Here is a 22,010-nt window from a genome sequence, read left to right as displayed (position 1 = left end):
CAATGAGAAGACTTTGAATTATTTGTTGCCTTGCAAGTTGGAATTCTGCTTATAATAGATACTAATCCAAGAAGTCAGCTCAATGTTCAACAGCAGTCAAAAAAAAACAAACCCTGTGCTAGAATTATCAAGCAAAACAGGAAAGCATCACTGAGTTAATATACATATTCCCAGTATACCTACATTCTGAATTTTGAGGGCAGTTTTGATCCCCTGCTCTCAGAGCAAAGGTAGTAGCACTGGAAAAGATTAAAGAAAGATCACAAGGATGATGAAATATGTACATGTAAGGTATGAGTATGTAGGCTAGGATTTTTAGCCCTTTAGAGGATAAATCTGTCTACAGATGTCTTATCATGGATAAGTGATTAAGACTTTTTTTGTCTTAATTCATGTTAAGGGTGATCAAATTAAGCTAGTAGTGCCTTACAAAATGTACAGGACCAAGGTCCTTCATGTGATATATAATCAAACTGTGGAATGTGGTCACTTTTTATGGTGTCCATTCATGTTTTCAAAAAGCCACTATGGAAATTCATGGAAGCCCTGGACAGATCCTTTAAATATGCAGAACAATGTGTTGTCAGAGGCTAGGAAAGGACTCTGGGGCAGGTGGATCACCACATTTGCCCTTCTTCAAACAACTGCCATTAGACATTGTCAGCTGCAGGGCTGTGGTAGATGGATCTTTTGGCTTGACACCCAGTGTGAGACACTTCTCCTGACCTGCTTTTTTCCCCTGGTACTAAGGGGAAACTCTTAAGCTCTCACTTAAGAATATGAGAACCAAAAAAGCATGATAGATAGTGCATTTCAAGGGCACCACCTGTAATGCCTGTAATGTTTTTTGTTTCTACTTTAAAGCAGTAGAAATTTATTAAAAAAAATAATTCTTTAAGATAAGAAGCCACAAGAAAAGTTACACTAGTGTCTAACTAAAACACCATGTGTATTTTAAAATAAAAAAGCAAATCTATATAAACATAAATATAAAAAGGATATTAATAAATATAGTACACAAATACTTGCATGTATACATGGACATACACACTAGTGTTATTATATTGACAAATATTCTAGAAATAAATCTTTCCTAATAATTAAAATTAAATGAACCTGTTTTGCAAATGAATTCTCACTGATAAAGTACAGAGTTTTTAATGTGTGCAAGGACTGACCAGTGTGAGGGAGGAAACATCATGTTAGAGATGTTTATTACTGGAAGTGTCAGGAGAAGGACTAATAAAAAAACCTAAGTGAAAATAAAACTACAGGGAAAAAAGGTGTGGAAGAAAGCTGAAGTAGCAGTCCCTGAGGGGAAAAGAGATTCTAAAACCATGTTAAAAGAGGCAGTCATTAATAGTAGAAAATTCTTCAAATATCCAGTGGTTCCTGCTTTGACAAAGTCCTGTTTCCAGCCTTTTCTGGTGGCATAGTTTTTATATAGAGAAGGGCAAGTAACCCTCCTTAGGTTGCTACAGGAGCAATCCAGCAATCCTTTCCTTCCATCTACAGGCTGTTCTATTTACACTAGTGGGATGTGTGCGTATCAAATATTATTCTTCATAATAAAAGATCTAAAAATTGCTTTGAAATTTCTCTTTCACACGTTAACTAGGTACTAGGTCTTATTTTGGAATCAAAACTGTTGTTCACTGATTGAAATGGTAGAGCTACATGTGTTAACTTACTCAAAGGTGTCACAAATGACGTGCCCAGCTAATTCTAATTTGTTTGTTTTTCCAAATGTGAATATGGGATTCTGTATTATGTAATTTAGATATTAGACTGTATGGATTATAGTCAGATGTTACATGACTACAAAGTTTGATTGCTTTTACTTCCAGCTACTTTCTTGTGGCCTGCTAGAAACATTGAAGTTCAGTGTTCTAGAGCTCCAAGAACACTTGGATACCTATAATGTCAAAAGAGAGGCAGCAGAACAGGTGAGTCTCTTATATCTCAAAACAAAAATATTAGAACCTACTCATCAAGAAAATGTTGCAGGTCCTTATGTCTCATCACAGGCATTAAAGGTAAACTTTGGGAAAACACTTCAGAAATAAAATCCTGGGTTTTTTTACTACTATTCTATGTGTATAATCTGAACCTGAGGGGGGTTTTCTTATGTGTAATTCATTTTTGTTGCACATATTTCTGAAATTGATTTTTAATATATAACACTGCACGAATCCACTAACAGTGGGGAAAGCACATTACTAATCTAAAAGTCTTCTTTTAAAAATATTCAAGTATTTCTAAAATGAATATCAATAAATAATGGGTTTTTTAAGTTATATTCTGCTCATTTTATTAAACTAGCAATTCACCTCCAGATTAAGACATTTACAGATAACTGTCTTTATGGAATTCCAAGTGTGTTAACACCCATAGTATTCAAGGATTAGGTCAATATATTAAAAGGAATCAAGAAAGCAATGCATTTTTATCCTAATACAGATACTGACTTGTTTAGCTGAATAGTTCTTTAGACTTCGTTTTGGTGACTGAATCTCCACTGACAGTAATGGCAGCTATACAGCTGTGTCACACAGAGCTGTAAATTTAGGGCTCATCTTACAGCTCGATCTCATTGAGGATGATGTTTATGTGTTGTTTAGAATAATGCAGTTTAGTTTGCAAGGTATATGTTAGTGATTATATCCTTTTTCCAAAGAAATGCAGTTTAGAAGTTGAAAATTTCTGTACCAAGGGCCTCTGTATTTGGTTTTGTGAACCTGTGTGTGAAGTTCAGAAAGTGAGCTACTAACATCAGAAAACTAACACAGGAAAGATTTGTATTTTAAGAGCCAAAAGAAAACACAGATCAATTTTTCAAATAGAGGGAGAAAGAGACTATATGGGGTTTTCGTTGTAGAGATGATTCCTAGGAAAATGGAACATACTGAATTTGACTGATCTCAGCCGCCTGTGAGGCCATGACAATGGCAGTATAGGCAAGTCTGAGTGACACAAAACAGAACCAGAATTCAGGGCATGATGCCTTGGCAGGCTGTATTTTGCAGCATAAGTGGCTCCATATTTCTTGATCATGCTGAGTTTATTAGGAAATTATGGCCTTTGCCTTGCAAAGATTGCTGACAGCTCATCTGTTGAATAGACCAGACATGCACTTTTTTGTGGAAAGGATCTCAAAAGAAATGTGGTTTCCTTGAAACCAATGCTGAAGTATGCCCCACAGCACTGTTAATGTAGATAAACTCTTGGCAGGATCCAGACCAGTATTTCTGCTGGAGAGTTGCTGCATTTGTTTGCCCTGCTCTGTGGTAATAGCAATTTATTTGATCTAATATAATGAGCTACATTTTGCCATGTAGGCTTAATCAGAAACAAAGTGCTTATCTAATGATTATTTTACTTGATGTAATATTTAATGTCTGGCAATCTCCAATGCATAATGCTATCAGCACTCCTATGAGAGCATAATGTATTTCATTCCTCCTTTTAGAGAGAGCCCTGAGGCACAGAGGGTGTAACTGATTTGCCCCATGGTCAGACAGGAAGATTTGTGACAGGGTAAAAAGGGACTCGTGTGTGTACAATTAGAATGATGACTGTCCAAACATGGAGGAATTTTATATCAATTCCCCATTTAGCCTAGTTTATCATATCAATAACCAGTGGTACTGGTTTGTTGATTTTTCAAAGTATAACGAATTAAAATTACATCCCTTTCAGATGGCCATGAATTCACTAAAGGTATTATTATCTAATTTTGCACTGCCACATTTCATATTGACATAAATCCATGCTGGATATTAAGAACTTCTTTGTATTTTATTTTACTAGGTAAACAAATACAAGTATCACTTTGATGGCCTCTGTCATTATATCATAGTGAAGGAATTGTTTTTTCTGTCAAAAATGCAGTTCAGTAACATGTTTCTGTGGTCAGCCTGTCTTCTGCCACAGATTTGTGAGTGACTGGAGCAGGAAGAAGGTTCACAGGGTTAAAGGAATTACTCTGAAACAACTGAGAGCATTTTGTCAGGGTTTTAATTTTATTTAAAAATTTATAAATAAAAATAAGCAGTACTGAGAAAGAAGAAACTTTTAGCTTTGACCAGTCATCTCTGACTCTTGGTAGCACATCATTTAGACAATTTAGTGCATTATTTAAGCGGTTATTGAGCAGGTTAATTTAGAAGTAGTGACTATCTCAATTGATTTTCCTAAAACATTTTAGAAGTATTTCTTTAGCTGTTAGCCCTCTTTTTCTAAGGTATATTTTATATTAAATGTAAACTAAGAATCTTCTAAGCTACGTCTTAGATATATGTTTTATTGTTTTCTTACTGTGTCCTCTTAAACAGAGTATAGGGAATGATAGAAAGAACAAGTCTTCCTCAAGTAAGATCTGAATTTCTGTTGTTACACACAGCTGTGCTATGTATCCTATTAAATATGAGAGTATTAAGGCAAAATGCTTAATCGAGTCATTGAAGACCATTGGTTTTTTTCATAGAAACACACAGAAAAATGACCAAATTAAATGGTTGGGCTATTGTATGATAAAGTAAATAAAAATTAACAGATATTTAAATAAATTTAATTTGCATGTTCATCTAGTTCAACCACTGGAAGAATCTGTATGTTAATTTCTTTAATGAAAAATTGTTGTTTAAACTGTATCCTAATAGATGATGTTTGTCACTCTCAGTGCTGTGTGGTGAACAGTCATTCACATGAATAAAATTGAAAAGTAAAAGGCTTGGGCTACAGTTGCTTGGAACTCTTACCTATGCACCAAGATAAGACAGAAATGTACCTATAGTATAGGCTGTTTAGCATGTCTGTTTAATCCAGCAAACCAACCTGTGCTATGACCAAGACCGATGCCAGACTTCACTGTGTTGTGTTTTCATCAACACTTTGTAGGAGATACATGGAGAAAACATGAATTGATACAAAGTAAACACTTAAATAAGATTATTCTGTCACACTATTCCCAAAGAAAAAAAAATAGATCTTTCTACCATGCTGAACAGATATTCTGTAAAAATTCTGCATAAATTAATTTTGTCACCTTTTTGAAGCAATTGTTCTATTTTCTTGCAAGGGGACTGCTTGGACTTCATTAGGGATAAAGATACTGAATCACATAAATGTAATAGAAAATAAAAGCTTATACAAACAGTATTCTAGACACACCCTTTATTCAGACTGGTTCTAAGATTTTAAAAAATATCTTAAAAGGGCAGTGTGTGAAAAGAAATACTAGCTTCCCAATTGCTGATGCTGTCTGTTGCAGTGCAAACCTATTCCGTGGTTCCTGATGGAGGTTGTCTGATAAAAAGAAAAATGAGATTTGCTGTGGATGTTGGTATCCATGTCACTAATTGAAACTGACACTTCGATGTTCAGAGAATTCCATTTCTCCTCTTGATGAGCACACAGGCCTAGTTAATTCACTAAGTAACCTTTATTAAATTGAGCAGATGGGAAATCACATTTTTCTTTTTCTTGCATCAGACAAAGGTTAGAAAAAGGTCACCAAGATTCCCCCTGAGATTCAAGATACCAAATACACACAGTATGCAAAATGATTCTTCCGTGAATATATAGAGCCTAGTCTTCATTTCAGATGAAAGTATGCATTTTATCTCAACATGATGCATTCCCATTTCAGTAATACCCATGCTTGCAGTTGTATGCACTGTAGCAATCAGGTTGTATTGTCCAAAAACCCCATATTTGATTCTATAAATGCTTTATAGTAACAAGATATTCATGTGAATGCCAATACACGTGGAGGTTCTTTTTTGAGAAATTTGCATGGTTGGTTTAAGGTAGAAAAAGAGACTGCCCACTGAAATGAATGAACTTGTTGTCTGCTATAGGAACTGGAGTTAAATGCAGCCCTGAGTGGAACCTGGAGGTTTACATTGTGTAATGCAAGAATACTCCCATCTCCTTGGCTTGTATGAAATGGAGGTGATACTAAATTCCCACTGGAGAATTTGGGGGTTTTTATTCTATCCTGTAAACCTGCACTTACATCTACTTACACAGGAGAGCTCTATTTCCTTCTGTTTCTCAAATAGTCCCAAGAAATATAACAGGCTTATTCTCTAATGTGAATTAGTGCTATACTTTAAAGGCTGATAAATCACATTGGTGTAAACCTTGTGCAGAAAGTAGAGAGATGTTTCTGCTTCCACCCTCTCATATATTTTCCTGTAACAGTATCAAGTCAATCATGGCTTAATAGTAATGCTGAAGTGTATGAAGGCTACAGGAAATAAAAGCTACAAAATGATATATCAGAGTGGGTATCATCACTGCAAACAACATTGGTAAACAATTGATTTCATACCACAATTTCTTACGTTATCCAAGAATGCACAAGACAAAGTGTCTTAAGCAGTTTTAGCACAGTCTTCAATTTGCTATTTCAGAAGATGTTCAGTCTTGTCTATATTTATTTTGCAGTGGCTAGAAGACTGCAAAAGGACATTTGGTACTGATGATGGCATTCATGGGACTAACACAGATGCCCAGGTAGGTGTATGTCATATGTGAGTCTCAGGATATGAGATTAAAAATCATCTTTATTGCACAAAAGTTCCAATATTTGTAGAGAGATTACAAATGAATGAGAAGCTTTTCATTTCAGTTATCATCCTATCTTCTGGAAACTCAGAGTCTCATTAACTGGCAATAAAAATGGGTCTTCTTAATAAAAGCTGGCAATCTGTCTTGGGTTCTAGACTTAATAACACTGAGTAGATAAGCAGACTAGATACCATCTGTGTACCAGCAAGTCTGCTTTTCTGCTGCTCTTTCTAGAATGAAAAAAGATTAAAATTCTGGTTATATGCTCAGATACACTGTCTACTCAAAAACTTCTGTTGAATTTAATATATTTAGTACTATAGAACTACATAAGATCTTTCTGGAGCCAATATTTGGGTGAGAAGTAATAGGGAGTAACATAGCAGTGCATCAAAAAGCTCATTAAACACTTCTGTCAGAATATCATCTAACAATAGGTTAAGTAACCATTAATATTAGTTGAATATTTTGTATGTATTTACATGGCACTCATCTATGTTTAATATTACTAATTGCTATAATAGGTGATTTTCCCAAAATGGGCTAGGACTGGGGTTTTTTAAAATAGAATAGCTGCATAATATTGATACTGTAAAACAAGCAAATTCAAAACCCAGCATTAGTAGCCACGAGGGATCTGCCATCTGAAGTACTGTGGTAAGGACAGTGAAAGATGTAAGCAAGAACTGCAGGCAGCAGATGAACTTAGCTTTTCACAATCACAGTTTGACAAAAATCTCAAATCAAAGCTGAAAAATTAGGAATTTTATTTCTTTTATTGAGTTGAACTATTCGTTGATGCACTTGGTCATGTTTCTGCTGCTGATGACGTAGTCTTCAGCAACAGAAATGTTTACAGTATCTTTGGACTATTTCTTCTTTTACGCAGTTTTCTTTTGCTGTTCTTCATATATATACACCTATATGTTTGGAGGTTTTAATTCAATCACAAAATGTACCTGAATTTTTAGAGTAGTGACAAATGTGGTAATATAATGTTAATTTTTATACTGCATTGAAGTTGCACATTTTAAAAAAAATCAACTGAATAAGCTTAGGTAATACAAAACTAGCAAAATAATTTGCTACTATTTGCAAAGACTTCTGTCTTGCCTATGAACATATACTTTAGTGTATTTTACACTAAGGATACATCTTTGTATACCGACTGGTATATCTTTAGAAATAGATAACATTTGCTATTACAATACAGTAAATACTGTATATATATTAATTAAAAAGCAGCATTTATGTATTTCAGTCCATACTTATAATTTTGTTTACATACACCAAGAATTTGTTCTAACATTTAGTTGTTAGAACAGAACCATTCTCACCATGAAGGTAAATGTCACTGTTCCTACTGTGTAGCTGGGGAAACTAAGAAATGGAAGACAAGCAACATGCAGGCTTTCTAATAGCTTATACAGAGAGAATCCTTGCCTTCCCTGGAAGGCAGTTTGGACTGTTCTTACCTGTTTCTGCAGGGTTTGAAGACAGCCTCTGAAAAGGAGTTTGAAACCAATTAAACTGATTATTATTTGTGAGGACTTGTTTTGATTTTGGTTTTTAATCCTAGCCTGCAAGGGTGGCATGCTGGTAATTCTTTTAAAGTCCTTGTAAATGGAGTGTGGGGCTGCTAAGGCTAAGCAGTCAACCAGTTAAGGCTAAAAATGTGTAAGTGTTGTCTTGCTCAGGAAAACAGATATATTTCATTTACTAACGCAAATAAGATTTTCTTACTAATTTTTAGCACTGTGGTCCATACAGCTAAGGAATAGCGAGATTAATTCTGTTCTGGCTTGTGCACTGCCAGCAGATTTGCAAGTAAATCTAATTATTCAGTTCTTGCTATTAGTACACGTAAGCCTGAAAGAAGGCATCTGGACTCTGGTTAGAATGTTTCTACAGGACAGGCAGGTACAAAAATCAGATTCATTCTCAAGTAAGCACGTATGTGAAAGACACTGAAGCAGTACAAAGCCATTTTTAAAGGAAAATCTCTCCTGAATTTTTAGAAGGTAGCTATCAAGGTGTGTTTGGGGCAAAGGGATTAATTACGGCTTACCGTAATAATGATACTTGACTTTAAGAACACTGGAACTTAATGACTAAAATTATTAAATAGTTAACCCTGCCATTTCTGAAAATCTGATTCTCTGTGCTTCATTGAAATGAGTCATCAAAGTCATGTTAACCTCTGCATTTCTGAAGATCTTATGTCTTCAGTGCTCCGTGCATCAGAAATAATACTAATTGTTCTGACTATATAATAGCACAGATTGCAGAACAAAATCATGCAGTGTACAGAAATATGCAATGTTTATAACCTGGGAAGCACATAGTATATAACTTACCATAACATCATGTATAACTATGTGCTTAGCAAAGCTCAGCTGCTTCTGTCTTTTGGGAGTCAGACATCCACTGCATCTTCGTATGTTTTGCTCTCAGGCAAGTGGTGTGATTCCAGTGGGGCTGTCCTGTGCAGGGCCAGGAGCTGGACTTCAGTGATCCTTGTGGGTCCCTTCCAGCTCAGGATATTCTGATTCTGTGATTCGGTTTGCTGTGACCACTGTCCATGCCTAAGTGCCATTAATATGCTCAGTGCTGTACAAAGCACAAGAGGTTGATGAACTTCATCTCCCTAGTGTGACACCTATTTTCTGACTGCCTCTCTCCCTATCCCTCTTCCCCAAACATTTTTTCTGAAATGGCTTGTAAAAACCAAGTGCAATTACATTACAGAAATCTCTCAGAGGTGTTGACAACTGAGTTTAACAAAGTCAGGAATTTTAAATCTGATTCAGAATCCAAATTAACTTTGCATCTCAAAGTTTAAAATGCATTATTTTTGCTTAAACTATTGTGATACAGAACAAGTTTGCACAGGCTTTATACAGATATTCAGATTTAAGTGTCCTTGATTTTGATTACCTTAAATTTGTGCACCTTTCAGATTACACAATGTATAAGGACCAGACAGAGTTGTAAGAGTGTTATTCATGCTGTGGGACAACAAAGCCAATACTTTTTATCTTTAGTTATAGCAGCAAGTAATTTTATGTCAAATTCAGCCTCTTAATTTTTTGTATTCAGGATGTATTTGGAGCATGTTGCTTGTATTTCTTCCTCCATTTTACCTGGGACATCTTTTACCCTAATTAAAATTATTTCCTGCACTAATTCTTGCTCTTTTTTCTTTCTTTGTATTTTTGTGACCTGCTCATCTTCTTGCTTAGCAAATGGAAATTCTAGCAGTAAGTGACAGTTCTTGATTTATCAAATACTTAACTATGCCAGTCACCAAACTGGTCTCTATCTGTCTTGTCCATTTGTGAAATAATGATGTCTTGTCCTAGACTATTACAGAAATGCTGTGTGCTTCAATTTTGCATCATCTAACTCATTAGACTGTTGGTCCTTTGTAGATAATAGGATCCTGTAGTTAGTAGAATGTTATAAAGGTTATTCCATTAGCACTAGCTTTTATGTCTGTATGTGAAGCAGTTTTAACACTGTCTGCACTTTCGACTAGTGTTTTAAAGACATAAAAATGGAAGCAAGATAGTGTGTAAATTAATACTGCTATTTCATTTCCTTAAGAATATATCATGTGTTGTTTTCTAAAGCAAAATAAGGGCTACCTTTTATAAAGAAAACATCATTCTTGCCTCCAGGACTGGAATTACTCTTGTCCTATTCTGTCAGGCAGTGTAAGCTATGGGCCAGGTTATATACTGTGCTTCCAATATAAATATTAATGGTTATGAAGGATCTTATACTTACAGAGTACAACTGCTTCTTTTGGATATTAGACCTTAAATTTAAAACAGTAAAATATCAACAATAAAAGTATGTGATCTATGAAACTTTTGTTTTTAAGACATGAAATCTTGACATGTTCCAGACATTTCAAAATGCCTTTTGAATCACTTCACATCCCACTCCACCCCACTTCTTGGAAATGTAACTTATTAAAAAGTGAACTTTAAATCTCTGTGAGAGGCTAATTGTAAATCTAGAACTGAATGAAGCTTTCACCTGCTTTTCATTAGCTTATTGTATGTTAGCTTCTAAATATTTTTGCCATTTCTTTAGTAGCCAAATTAACTACTTCTAATTTTGCACACTTACTGAGGTTGTGATTTATTGTCTCTTGTACTGAATAGTAGGAGGCTTTCACTTCTAAATATAACAGTGTTGTTTACATTTGTAGGAGCTGGAGTTGTGTCGGAGGCTATACAAGTTGCATTTCCAGTTGCTACTTCTGTTCCAAGCCTATTGCAAACTCATCAGTCAAGTAAAAACAATCAAAAAAGAAGCAGAGGTAATGAAAACCATGCTGTTCAGCTAGTAGTTGTTGACATTTTAAAAGCATACAATTTAAAACACATTTTGATAACATTTTCATCAGTGGGACATCCTTTTAGAAACCGGAGGAGGGTTCCAACTGTTTTATAGCCAATTAATAAAATATTTAAGTAGAGCTTACAAGAATTTTCTGAGATGTTCAATTATCTGCGTTGATTTTTGTACAGCTTGGAAGCTCTTTATAAAAAGACAGTAATGTAGGGAGTCCAATGATGAGGATTTTAAGTATTTCAGTAGCACTCCTGGTGTATTCTAATCAAGCTACAATCAAGACACATCAACTCCACTCAGCAGAGCTCAGTGATGAAGCCCCTTTCCATCGCCCTGGTGTTTCCTATAGCAAACACCATCACTTTCTACCAACTGATTCATTTAACTGTGTCACTTCAGCCATCGTTCAATTGCTCTGCAACCTTAGTCCCCATCCTAAGCACTGTTACTAGTGCATTCTAGACCTCTGACACCTGTTTTTTGGTTGTAGTAACTGCAGAAGTAAAAGGTGTTTTTCAGCTGTGGACATGTGGTACATATGTGATGTTAAACTTCATCAGGGAAAGCCCAAATAATTGACGCACTTGAGCCGTTAAATTAACTGTATACTTAATCAACTGCAGAAAATATTTGGGTGTTCTTTTCTATTTCTCATTATTGCATAGAGGAGAAAAAAAATAAAACCTGATCTTCTGAAAATTATTTTGGCTTGAAATACATTTAAACTAGAAAAAATAACTTATACTTCTTTCAGGTAATAAACATGTCTGAAGAACTTGCTCTTTTGGAGAGCTGCCTGAAAGAGGCCGAGGCGGTGTCTGACAGTGGTATAGAAGAAACTGAAATTGCAGAGGCTTCCCAAGCTAGCACAGAAACAGCTATTCACTCCCTCATTGAATCCCTGAGAAACAAGGAGTTTGTATCAGCTGTGGCACAGGTCAAGGCTTTCAGGTAAGTTTTTAAGGATTGCTTTCAGATCTTGAGTTTCTTAATAGACCTTTTTAAATTAAAAGCAGGGATAGGCACTATTCCTTTTTTTTTTTTTTTTTTTTTTTTTTTAAGTTCTTCCTGGATGTCCTTGTTGAAAAGGACAAACACTGTTGCTTCATTACAGGTTTTGGGGTGGGTTTTTTAGTAATTTAAGAGAAGTAAAAAGCAATTTTAGTAGTACTTGTTCTTTAGAATTTATCTCTGAGAAATTATACTGTTAATTACTGGGACTCAATGGAAGAAATATTCCTCAAGCATTTTTCTATGTCTTTTGTTCAAATATCTGCTTAAAAAATAAAAATATTTAAATTTTTGACTTTTGAATCCAAATTGCATGTTATTTTCCCTTGCATTTTCCTGTCTTCTATTCAAATGTCGGTTTAATTTTTCTTAATGTTTAAATCCAACCTGTGTGTTTACAGATCTATTTGGCCCCACGACATCTTCGGCAGTTCTGAAGATGACCCAGTTCAAACACTGCTGCACATCTATTTCCGTCATCAGACACTTGGCCAGACTGGCAGCTTTGCAGTAGTAGGCTCCAACCAAGATATGTCTGGGGCCAGCTCTAAGCTGATGGAACTTAATCTAGAAATCCGAGAGTCTCTCCGCATGGTGCAATCCTGTCAGCTTCTAGGGAAGATCAAAACAGGAATAAATCTTGTGACCACTGGATTCTGAACAGCTGTCATTTAGAAAAGAACTGATGATGAAGACACTTCAGACTATTATTGAGCACCTTTCACAAAAAATAAAAAAACAAACCTCCAGCAATCCTGACAACCAACACACTTTTATCACAGCAAGAAACTGTTTCATCAGAAGTAAAACCCTGAAAATTGAAGTTAACATCCTACTTGACTGCTCTTTCTACACAGCAGCCTGTGTGGCAGTAGTATTTTTTTATTAAATTTATGTATAAAAACTACATGAAAGGAAAAGGGCTTAAACACAATGCACACATATGCATTATTTTCTGTTGTAACATAACTATAAATGATGTTTGCAGCAACAGCCTCTACAGGTTGGATCAATATCGCAGGTGGGATGAGGCTAAAATCAAGGCTGGTTTATTTTGGCTGAAGACCTGCAAGGCTTCCTGGCTTTCCAGCAGTAGTAGATAAAACCATCAACTAATCCCTAATGAGACATTTTGCAATGCCATGAAGAATGTGCAGTCAAACATGAGTAGAATGACACATGACTGCAAAAAACATTGACTTCTCAGTGTTTTATTTGCTTTTGTTGTCTGTAATAAGGAAATAATGTGTGTGAGTTAGAATGTATGGCTATGTGACAGTTGTTTTTTGAAGGTATGGATGATTGTTAAATAAGGTCTCAGAGCATGCTTAAAAGAGCTGCAAGACTATTTTTGAAGAAATTTTATTTTATTAGATCTAATCCTCATAGTGTGTAAATGTTAGGACATTTAATAATATTTTAAACTGGGATTTCCCAGTGTTTCTAAAAGAAATAATATATCTGTTAACTTTATTGGAATGCTGCTCAGTTCTCTGATCAGTGCTTATGTTACAAATATTGATAACAACTAACCAAAAAGTAGCTGCCTGCAGAGACTTTAAAATGTATATTAAAGATATATGCTGCCCATCAGCAATTCTCATTAGAAGTTAACTTATTTTATTCTGTATATATTCTAGAAACTGTATAGTGCAAACTCAGTATTTTTCGTGTAAATTTGTGCAATGCACTGTTAAAACAGTAGGTGTATAAAGCTATGAGGAGAAGGGGGCATTCCCTCTTGGTAGTCACATGCAGTACTTGCAGTCTGAGTAGCCTGCAGGGTTTAAAGAGTTTGAATGCATGTATATGCATCTTCATGACTCAACTGAAGCCTAAGGAATTGGGACTATAGAAAAAAAAAAAGACAGAAAAAAACCTGACTACCAAAACATGCAAACAGGCAATATACTCAATAGTTCAAAGTCTGTAGCATAAAACAAACTGGATTCTGTTGAAACCAATAGCATTTTGTAGGAAAAAAAAAAAAAAAAAAAAAAAAAAAAAAAAAAAAAAAACCACCAGAAAAAATATTGTAGTCCCACAATTCCTGTGATTTGAAAGGAACACCCAGTATTTTTCTATACATCTCTTACCCACTGTGATTTTTTTAACGGGCTCTAATTCCAGAGTTTAGAATGTAGAATTGAAATTCTTAGCTCTGCCTTTTTGGGGAAATTAGGCCCCACTAGAAATGCAATTATGCTGAAATGCATTAATTGAAGGCACTGTGCACGCTGTTGGACTGCTGACAGTAGTTACATTATCCTAACAAATTCTGTAACTGGTCAAGGCACATTCATATTCACTGTATTTTTTCCCTGTCCCTGATAAAATTGAATTATTTTGATGGTTTTGTGGTACTGTAGATGGTGTTCTTAATTATTTAAGTAGTATTTACAGGGGAGAGGTAGTTTTATTTAGGGGCGCATTACACTTTTATTTACATCATCTTTTACCAGCTTTTTTTGTAAAAATAAAAGACATTGTATCTCTCACTTTGTGTATTTTTACAAGCTAGAGTTTAAATACTTTAGCTAAACAGACTAAACACTGACAACAGAGGCCTGGCTGCCCTGAGGTAATTTTTTTCCTTTTATGCCCTGTCATTGCAACAGCATTTTTCTAGGCATATTCTGAAGCTGATTAATGGATTTCTCATGAAACTCAAACCTGAATTCATATATGTAATGCATAATGTTATACATCTTCCTCCATTTATAAGGGCTAGTGGAACCTGCCCTATGGAGCAGAATCATGTTAGCTGACTGTCTTTTGATATTGCTTTCATTTCATTAAGCTTTTCAAAAATTACTCAACTACTGCATGAGCTGCTACCCTGCATTACCCGGTGCTGGTCTGTGCCAAATCCAAAGCTATGAAAAAGCTGTCTAGAAACAAGCAAAATATCAGACATCTGTAAGATGCAGCAAATGCAGCACTGACTGAGCTAAGAATCTCCTTATGAAAAAAGTGTACAGAGCAAGTTCAGGATAGCTTTGAAGAACCAGCACCATGAAGGCTGTTCCTTCCACAGTATGTCAGGAGTAGCTTTCCTTCTTCCTGCTAACCAGGGCCCACAATCAGTGTGTGATGTCACAGATATGACATGGCAGTAAAGCTGAAAAGCAACTAGCAAGTACAGAATTGTACTTTGGCATCAAGCAATAAAAGCATTGAACATATTGATGTAATGCTTCACACTGCTATAATAATGAATGCAGCAAGAATAAATAGCTGAAGAGTGCTGCGGGGTTAAGGAAAGCTTGTTTAATGTGGCTGCCCAGTGCCTTGTGCTCCAAGCCACAGAGCCTTGCAGTAGCTGATGAAAGCAGGAGTTGTCTCCTTGCTGCTACCTGCCACATGGAGCTTTCGTCAGCTGCTGGTGAAGCACAACACCCAGGTCACATCAGCTAAGCCTGTTCTACATCTTATTATGTAGAACCAGCTACTGTTTTAACTGTAGTTAATGGGAATGACAGCCCTTAAGTCGTACTACATTTCACTTTGAGCTAGTACTGGTAATCATGTAAGAATAATTCACACCAAGTAATTCTCAAAGCAATGTTTTATGAGGATGCCTGTATAAATAGGAAGCATTCAGCTGCTCATATTGTCATGACTTCATACTGACATGGCACAGAGCTTCAGTTCTCTGACTCATTACCAAGGTGCACAGACTCATCACAGTTAGTTTCTCACTGCATGCATCAGGAACAGACTACAGCCACTAGAATGGGGAAGGCAAACAGAAAAACATTGAAGAACATCCTTGGAGGGGAATATACTCAGAAATAAAGACATACTACATCACAGCTGCAACTGCAAACTGAGGCAGTAGGGCCAAGTGGCTTCAGAGAAGGCCCCAGGTGCATTCCTGAAGCTGGAGGCTTGCCACTGCTGATCACAGTAACTACTGGTGAGTACAGGGCATGTGCATCTACAACAGAGCACTGCCCAGCTGCAGGGGTACTTTTCAAATTGAATAGGCCAAGGATGGAATTTGCTGTGAAAGTCTGAGTCTGGTTAAGCAAGGGATATTTCCTTTTACTGTGGTACATGGAAAAACACTTCAGGTAGAGGCATGTAATAGAACTGTGCTCTGCTCTAGAGGGAGTAGGTCTGCTTGTTCCCAGAATGCTTCACACTGCTATAATAATGAATGCAGCAAGAATAAATAAAATTACTTGGCAATAAATTGACATTGAAGCATTAAGCCCACTGCAGCAGGTTCAAGGGGCACATTGAAATAAGGCAGGAATTTACAGCAAGATGAGTTAAGCATATAGAATTAACACTTACTGCCCCTCAAATAAGACACATTGATACAAAGGATATTGTTTGCCTACCCTGTCACACACTAGCATCCACTTAAAGAAACAAAACCACCTGGCAGTGAAGCTGTTCTACAGCATGGGCTCAGGCTGGTTCTCCCTTTAGCCTTTAATAGACTGGTCTCTTAAGTAGGCTGGGTACAGATGTATATAAGTTTGCTATGGCAAATACAAAGATCACTCTTCTCAAAGAGAAACTACCTCAAGAGTAGCCTTCTGCAAAAGGCTTGGTGTCTGCTCAATTTAAGAATTAACAGTGTCAGTAGCATTCTTGGAAAAGTAGGTTTTCATTTGTGTTTATCCAGCTCCCCAGCTAAAAGGCAGACTGGGGCAGTGGTGTGGGTGAATCTGCTCATATGGTGATGCTGTAAGTTAGTCACAGAGTAGCTTGTAACACTTGGCTGAAGCATGGTGTTCTTATAGAAGATACCACCATCACCCGCAAGTAACCAGTGCTGGTTCTGCCATTTCTACCAGACACTACAGGTACAATTCCTCCTGCAAACCCAACCCCAGAGGAGTGTGGGAGTTCAATCCTTCTGATGGCAGGCATATAAACTAACTAAATCAAACTCTTCAAGTATAATCCACTCAGTGCACAGCTCTTGCACTTCACCTGCAGATTGAAAGGGAAGCCAAGCAGATGCAGTATTATTGTACCTTGCTCCTCTGAAGTGTCTCTTCCCTCCATAACCTTGTGCAAGTAAGATGAGCAACATTTACCAAGAGACCATCACCATAACATCAGTGACTCTGTTTCTCAGCAAATTTTGTGAGAACCATCCCTGTAAAGCTTTCTTTGGCTTTTGCCTACAGACAACACCAACTTAGCCAAATGCAGGCCAGCTGTACCAGAAGTGATTCAGTACTTACACAGCATTTCTCAATCATTTTCTAGTGATGAAAATCAGGTGCAGGGTACTTTGTACATCAAATAGAGGTGTGCAAAATAAGTGAATACTACTGGTGTTTTGTTCATGAAGGATGGTCTACTACCTACTGTATATGTCAATTTGATGTTAACTTCAAGCATTTGATTAGTTCAAGAGCAGGAGCAGTAACAGAAACCCTTTTTACCTGAGAGTCTACCAAGTCCTGAGTCAGTTGCTTCCAAGACCATCACCGATTTCACATCACAATACACCTCTAGGCTTGTCACCTACACAAGTTACAGAATTTACAATATGCACCCTTCTGAGCTGGGCACAAACCCACCTGATCATTTGAGTGTGCTTTGCAATGCTTTTATTTTCATGCATTCCTAGCTACTTCTCACCAAATACCTTCAACAACACCAACAAAAACAACAACAAAAAAAATCTGCTCTACTTGCAGTTTTCTTGAAGAGCCCTAAACAAAAATAAAAAAAACCCCATCCCATTCAGATGATGTATTTGAAGCTGAACGTGCTATCGCAGGAGAGGCGTTTCCCCTTGCATCTCCCGCAGAGGTCCTGGCGGTGGGGCCTCTTGGGATCCACGTGGCGCATCTTCACGGGGCAGGTGCAGCGCGTCTGTTTGCAGCTCTGGGGGAGAAGGCGGCGGTGGGCGGGGGCGGCCGGGCCGGGGGCGGCCGGGCTCGGGGCAGGCTCGGGTCCCTTACCTGGCAGGTGATGTCCTCCACGCGGTACGGGTTGTAGGACTTCTGGCAGGTCCGGCAGAACTGGCGGAAATAGACCTGCGGGGAAGGCCGGGGTCAGCGGGAGGGCGGCGGCGAGGAGCCCGAGCCGGGAACCCGAGCCGGCCCTACCTTGTTGGTGCCCTGGACGCACCAGACGTAGGCGCTTTCCCAGCGGATGTTGCAGGCCTTGCAGTGGTAGTACCCGTACTTCTGCTCCAGGAACTGCCGGGAACAACGTTATCCGACGGTGCGGGCGCCTCCCGGCCCGGCCCGTCCCCGCTCCGCTCCCCCGGGCCGGGACTCACCTGGAAGCGCAGGCGGGTCTTGCCCGCCGACGGCTGCGGCTCCTGGGCTGGGGCGGGCGGCTCTGCGGGCTGGGCTGGGGCCGGCGGCTGCCGCTCCTGGGCTGGGGCGGGCGGCTCTGCGGGCTGGGCTGGGGGCTCTGCCTTGGCTGCCTCTGCCGTCCCTGCCGCCTCCTCCAGGCTGGGCTCCGCCGCCGGCTCCGGCTCCGGGGGGGCGGCCGGGCGCTGCTCCAGCGGCTCGGCGCCGCCCTCGGGGGGCTTCTCCCAGCTCTCCCGCACGGCCGCCTCCGCCGCCCGCCGCTCCTCCTCGACGGCGGCCGCCTTGTCCTGCTGCTGCTGCTGCTGCGGCCGCCGCTCCGGGCCCGGGCCCGGCTCCTCCAGGAGGGCGGTGAGTCTGCGGGACGCCACGGGCGAGTAGACGGCGATGGTGCGGGGGAAGCGCACGGCGCGGGCGCTGGTGGTGGCGGGGCTGCCCAGCTCCTGCTCCTGGCCCTGGCCCGGCTGGCGGGCGGGCGCGGCGGGGCGGCGGCGCAGCAGCGTGCGGGGCCCCAGCGAGCACTGCACCGAGGCGTCCTGCCGCGGGTTCACCTGCACGCCCACCTCCTTGGTGTTGGCCTTGCGGAGCCGCGGCGTCAGGTTGGGGTTGACCTGGGAGAGGATGGCCTTGAGCTGCGCCCGCTGGTAGTTGTCGAAGTAGTCGGCGGCCGCCTCCCCGTAGCCCGAGCAGTAGCCGCTGCCCCGCGGCCGCCAGCCGCCCCCCGGCCCCGCCTTGCCCTTGGGCGGGGGGTAGCGGTACGAGTAGGGGGGGTAGGCGGTGTACAGGTAGCTCGCCATCGCCTCCTCGGCCATCACACCGGACCCGGGGCAGCCCCCGGGCCGTGCCCTTAAATACCCCCGGGGGGGGGCCGGGCTGCCCCTGACACCGCCGGCCCTGCGGCCCTTCCATCCCCACCTGGAGCCGGCCCTGGGCCATCCCCACCCCCACAGCTCCCCAGCTGAACCAGCGGGGCTCTTAATTGCCTCCGAGGGAGTAAACAGCGCATAACACGGGTTTGGTTCGGCTTAGCCATGTATTTGTGGTGAGAACAATGAGAGAACGATGCTTTTACGGCAGGTGGGAGGCACAGAGACACACACGCGACGTGTTTTTTTCTGTCATCTGAACTGACACTCAGTTGGTGTAGACTTTAGAACACTGTTTCTTCCTTCTATCCATTCCTACTGCACTCAGCCAGGCAGCAGTGTCCTTGCATGAAGTTTTACAGTTACTGGTTTTACAATTACTGGTTTGTGTTGCAGTGATGCCTTTTTTTTTTCTTTTTTTTTTTTTCTTTTTTTTTTTTTCCCACGTTTACTTTTGAGGAAGTAGAACTGTCATGGTAATAAACACGTATCACCTTCTACAATGGGAGCAGCTGGAGAAACGCTAGAGGCTGGGCAGCTCCACTGGCACAGCAGCGAGCACAGCCCCTGCCTGGCTGCAAGCACGACACACATTCATGTGGGGGGAGTCACCTCTTTGTCCTGCCTAAAGCGCCGTCTGAGTCGGCTCCATCTGAATGGAATTGTGCTCCTCTGTGCTCACTGTGCCATATGAAGTATCAACTACCTCCTCTTCCTTCAGTTTCTTGTAGGAAATATCTGTGTCTTCCTCTTCACCAAGAGTATCTTGCTTGTAGCTGTCTCTTCCATACATCTTGTATGCCAGCACAAACAGCCCCGCTTCTGCTGACTGGAAAAGCGCGTAAAGCAAGGGAAACATGTACATGCTCCCTATGAGCTCCGGGGAGAAGGTGAGCTTTAGGATGGCGGTGCAGAGCTGGACGTTTTGGCACCCTGTTTCCAAAGATACCGTTCTCCTGCAGTGCGGGGGCATTTTAAAGAGCGTGGCTAAGCCGTATCCCAGGGCATACCCTGCCAGAGGCATCAGCACTGCAATGGCATAGACAGAGGCAGGAATCTGTGCCAACAGGTCTGGGCCCAGCATGGTCCCAGTCAGGATGAACAGGACCACCAGAGTCACCAGGAGGGACCACAGGGAAACCTGGCAACAGATACAGACATTGATAAACATGAGGGCTATTATTTTGAAAGGATAAGCACAGCAGGTAGAGGCTTCCTGAAGAGTCTAAACGTCAAAACGTGGTTGCACTGCCCTTCCCAGGTTTGCTCCTGGCCTGGGATCATATCCCAGGAAAGGAACGGATGAAGTCACCATCCATCATTTTGGTTTGGGATTACTTGCTGGGAAACAAGAGTCAGGACTTGTGCCTCACTCTTCCCTTCTCAAATAAGCTAATTTAGTTGGATGTTTTAAGGAAGTGTGGCCGTGCCTGCAGGTTGGCTTTGCCTGACCTGGGTGCAGCAAGACGGTGAGAAAGCAGGATGTCATGGAATGCATCTGCTGCAGGATCCGGGATGCCCACAGGGTGCCATAGGGGTAACCCGCCCCTTCCCTCGCTTTCTCTGTCCCACCGTTTGATTTCAGGACTGTAAGCCTCTGTATCCCACCCAGGTAGTTGCCTATGCCCGTGTGAGACTCGCACCGGTTTGGAGGGACAGGAGGCTCCCTGCCGTGGGCTCCCCGTCCCCGGTGCCGCCCGGGCACCCCCCGCGCTGGGCCTACCTTGACCATGATGTCGGCGGCGCGGGGGTGGCGGTAGCGGATGAGCACCCCCAGGCCGATGGGCAGCAGGGTGCTCCCCAGCGTCAGGCTCACCGCGCCCAGGGGCAGCAGCTGCACCACGGCCGTGTTGATCCAGTGCCGGCTGTAGATCCAGAGGCACAGGGGCATCAGGAAGAGGGCCAGCAGCGTGGAGGAGGCCGTCATGATAATGCTGCGCCGGGGGAACCAAAGAAATGCTCCATCACCGCGCCCCGGCCGGGGACAGCCCGGGAAGCCCCGGCCCCCCTGGGAGCGGGTTCTGCAGCCGCCGGCACTTCCCACGGCAAAGAGCCCCTCGCCCCCCTCCTCCCCTTTCCATCCTCCACCCCCTCCCTGCTCCGGTCAGGACGCGGGCAAGGTTTTTAGGTAAGGGAGCAGGAGGCGTGTGTCGGGGCTCCTGTAAGATCCTCCACGGGAGAGGCAGGAGAGCAACGCCGGCGATTCGCAGCGCGCCGTGCCCGTCCGTCCGTCTGTCTGTCCCGGCTCCCCCGGCGGCGTGTGCCCAGCGATCCCCCCGCCCCCCGGGGCTGCAGCGGCTCCCGGCCGGCCGGGACAGGGGCACCTACCTCAGGTTCATATCCCCGTCGACGAGCACCGACATGAGGTTGGAGAGGTTTCCCCCGGGGCAGCAGCCGCACAGCAGCACGGCCACGGCCGCCACCTCGTCCAGGGCGAAGATGAGGGCGAGAAGGAAGGCCAGCAGCGGCATGGCCACGAACTGTCCCAGCAGCGCCAGCAGCAGCCCCACGGGCCGGCGGAGCTGCGGGCCCAGCTGGCCCAGCTCCACGGCGCAGCCCAGCCCCAGCATGGTCACGCAGAGCCCCAGCCCCACCAGCACGCTCAGGCCCTGGCTGAGGGAGCGGTCCGCGAAGGTCCCGCCGTCGGGGCCGCCCCCCGCCGCCACCGGGGGCCGCGCCGAGCTGGCCATGGGCTCTCCGAGCCCCGGGAGCCGCCGGCTCCCCGCCGAGCCCCCGGGGGAGCAGAGGGCGAGCGGCGGGGCGGCCTCAGCCCGGGATACCGGGAGGGCTGGTCCCGGCGGGCGGCGGGGCCCGCATCCCTCCCCGGCCCCGCCGGGATCCCCGCGCTGCTGATCCCCGCGGTCGCCGCTGGCCCGTTTGCCGCGGCCCCGGAGCCGCG

The 22,010-nt window shown here is 42.1% G+C and overlaps 3 protein-coding genes across 9 annotated transcripts in view; 1 reads left to right on the top strand and 2 right to left on the bottom strand.

Annotated features, from left to right (window-relative positions):
* FRYL (FRY like transcription coactivator) overlaps positions 1-14,450 on the top strand; it is a 148,064-nt gene extending 133,614 nt beyond the window's left edge. For 6 of the 7 annotated variants that reach the window (XM_083862234.1, XM_083862230.1, XM_083862229.1 and 3 more), the window contains 6 exons: positions 1,848-1,946; positions 6,454-6,522; positions 9,819-9,836; positions 10,796-10,906; positions 11,696-11,892; positions 12,354-14,450. In XM_083862234.1, coding sequence (XP_083718360.1) covers positions 1,848-1,946; positions 6,454-6,522; positions 9,819-9,836; positions 10,796-10,906; positions 11,696-11,892; positions 12,354-12,612 — 753 coding nt within the window. In that variant the 3' untranslated portion in view covers positions 12,613-14,450. The remainder of the gene's footprint in view (positions 1-1,847; positions 1,947-6,453; positions 6,523-9,818; positions 9,837-10,795; positions 10,907-11,695; positions 11,893-12,353) is intronic. The other variant, XM_083862228.1, reaches the window with a different exon arrangement.
* A 2,946-nt stretch (positions 14,451-17,396) lies between these two features.
* On the bottom strand, positions 17,397-19,072 carry ZAR1 (zygote arrest 1). The gene is made up of 4 exons (XM_083862370.1): positions 18,212-19,072; positions 18,036-18,128; positions 17,889-17,963; positions 17,397-17,811 (listed from the first exon to the last, which is right to left on the bottom strand). Exons 1-4 carry the CDS (start codon positions 19,055-19,057, stop codon positions 17,668-17,670), a joined length of 1,158 nt encoding a protein of 385 aa, XP_083718496.1. The 5' UTR covers positions 19,058-19,072; the 3' UTR covers positions 17,397-17,667.
* A 171-nt stretch (positions 19,073-19,243) lies between these two features.
* SLC10A4 (solute carrier family 10 member 4) lies at positions 19,244-21,927 on the bottom strand. Its single transcript, XM_083862265.1, has 3 exons — positions 21,440-21,927; positions 20,835-21,045; positions 19,244-20,252 (listed from the first exon to the last, which is right to left on the bottom strand). The coding sequence occupies exons 1-3, from the start codon at positions 21,799-21,801 to the stop codon at positions 19,737-19,739; spliced, it is 1,089 nt and encodes a 362-aa protein (XP_083718391.1). The 5' UTR covers positions 21,802-21,927; the 3' UTR covers positions 19,244-19,736.
* Between the last annotated feature and the right edge of the window lie 83 nt (positions 21,928-22,010).

The sequence above is a fragment of the Zosterops lateralis genome (genome assembly GCF_965231275.1).
Source record: "Zosterops lateralis genome assembly, chromosome: 5".
NCBI classification, from domain to species: Eukaryota; Metazoa; Chordata; class Aves; order Passeriformes; family Zosteropidae; genus Zosterops; species Zosterops lateralis.
The sequence above is the reverse complement of the archived record's forward strand: the minus strand, read 5'-3'. Positions and strand labels throughout refer to the sequence as shown.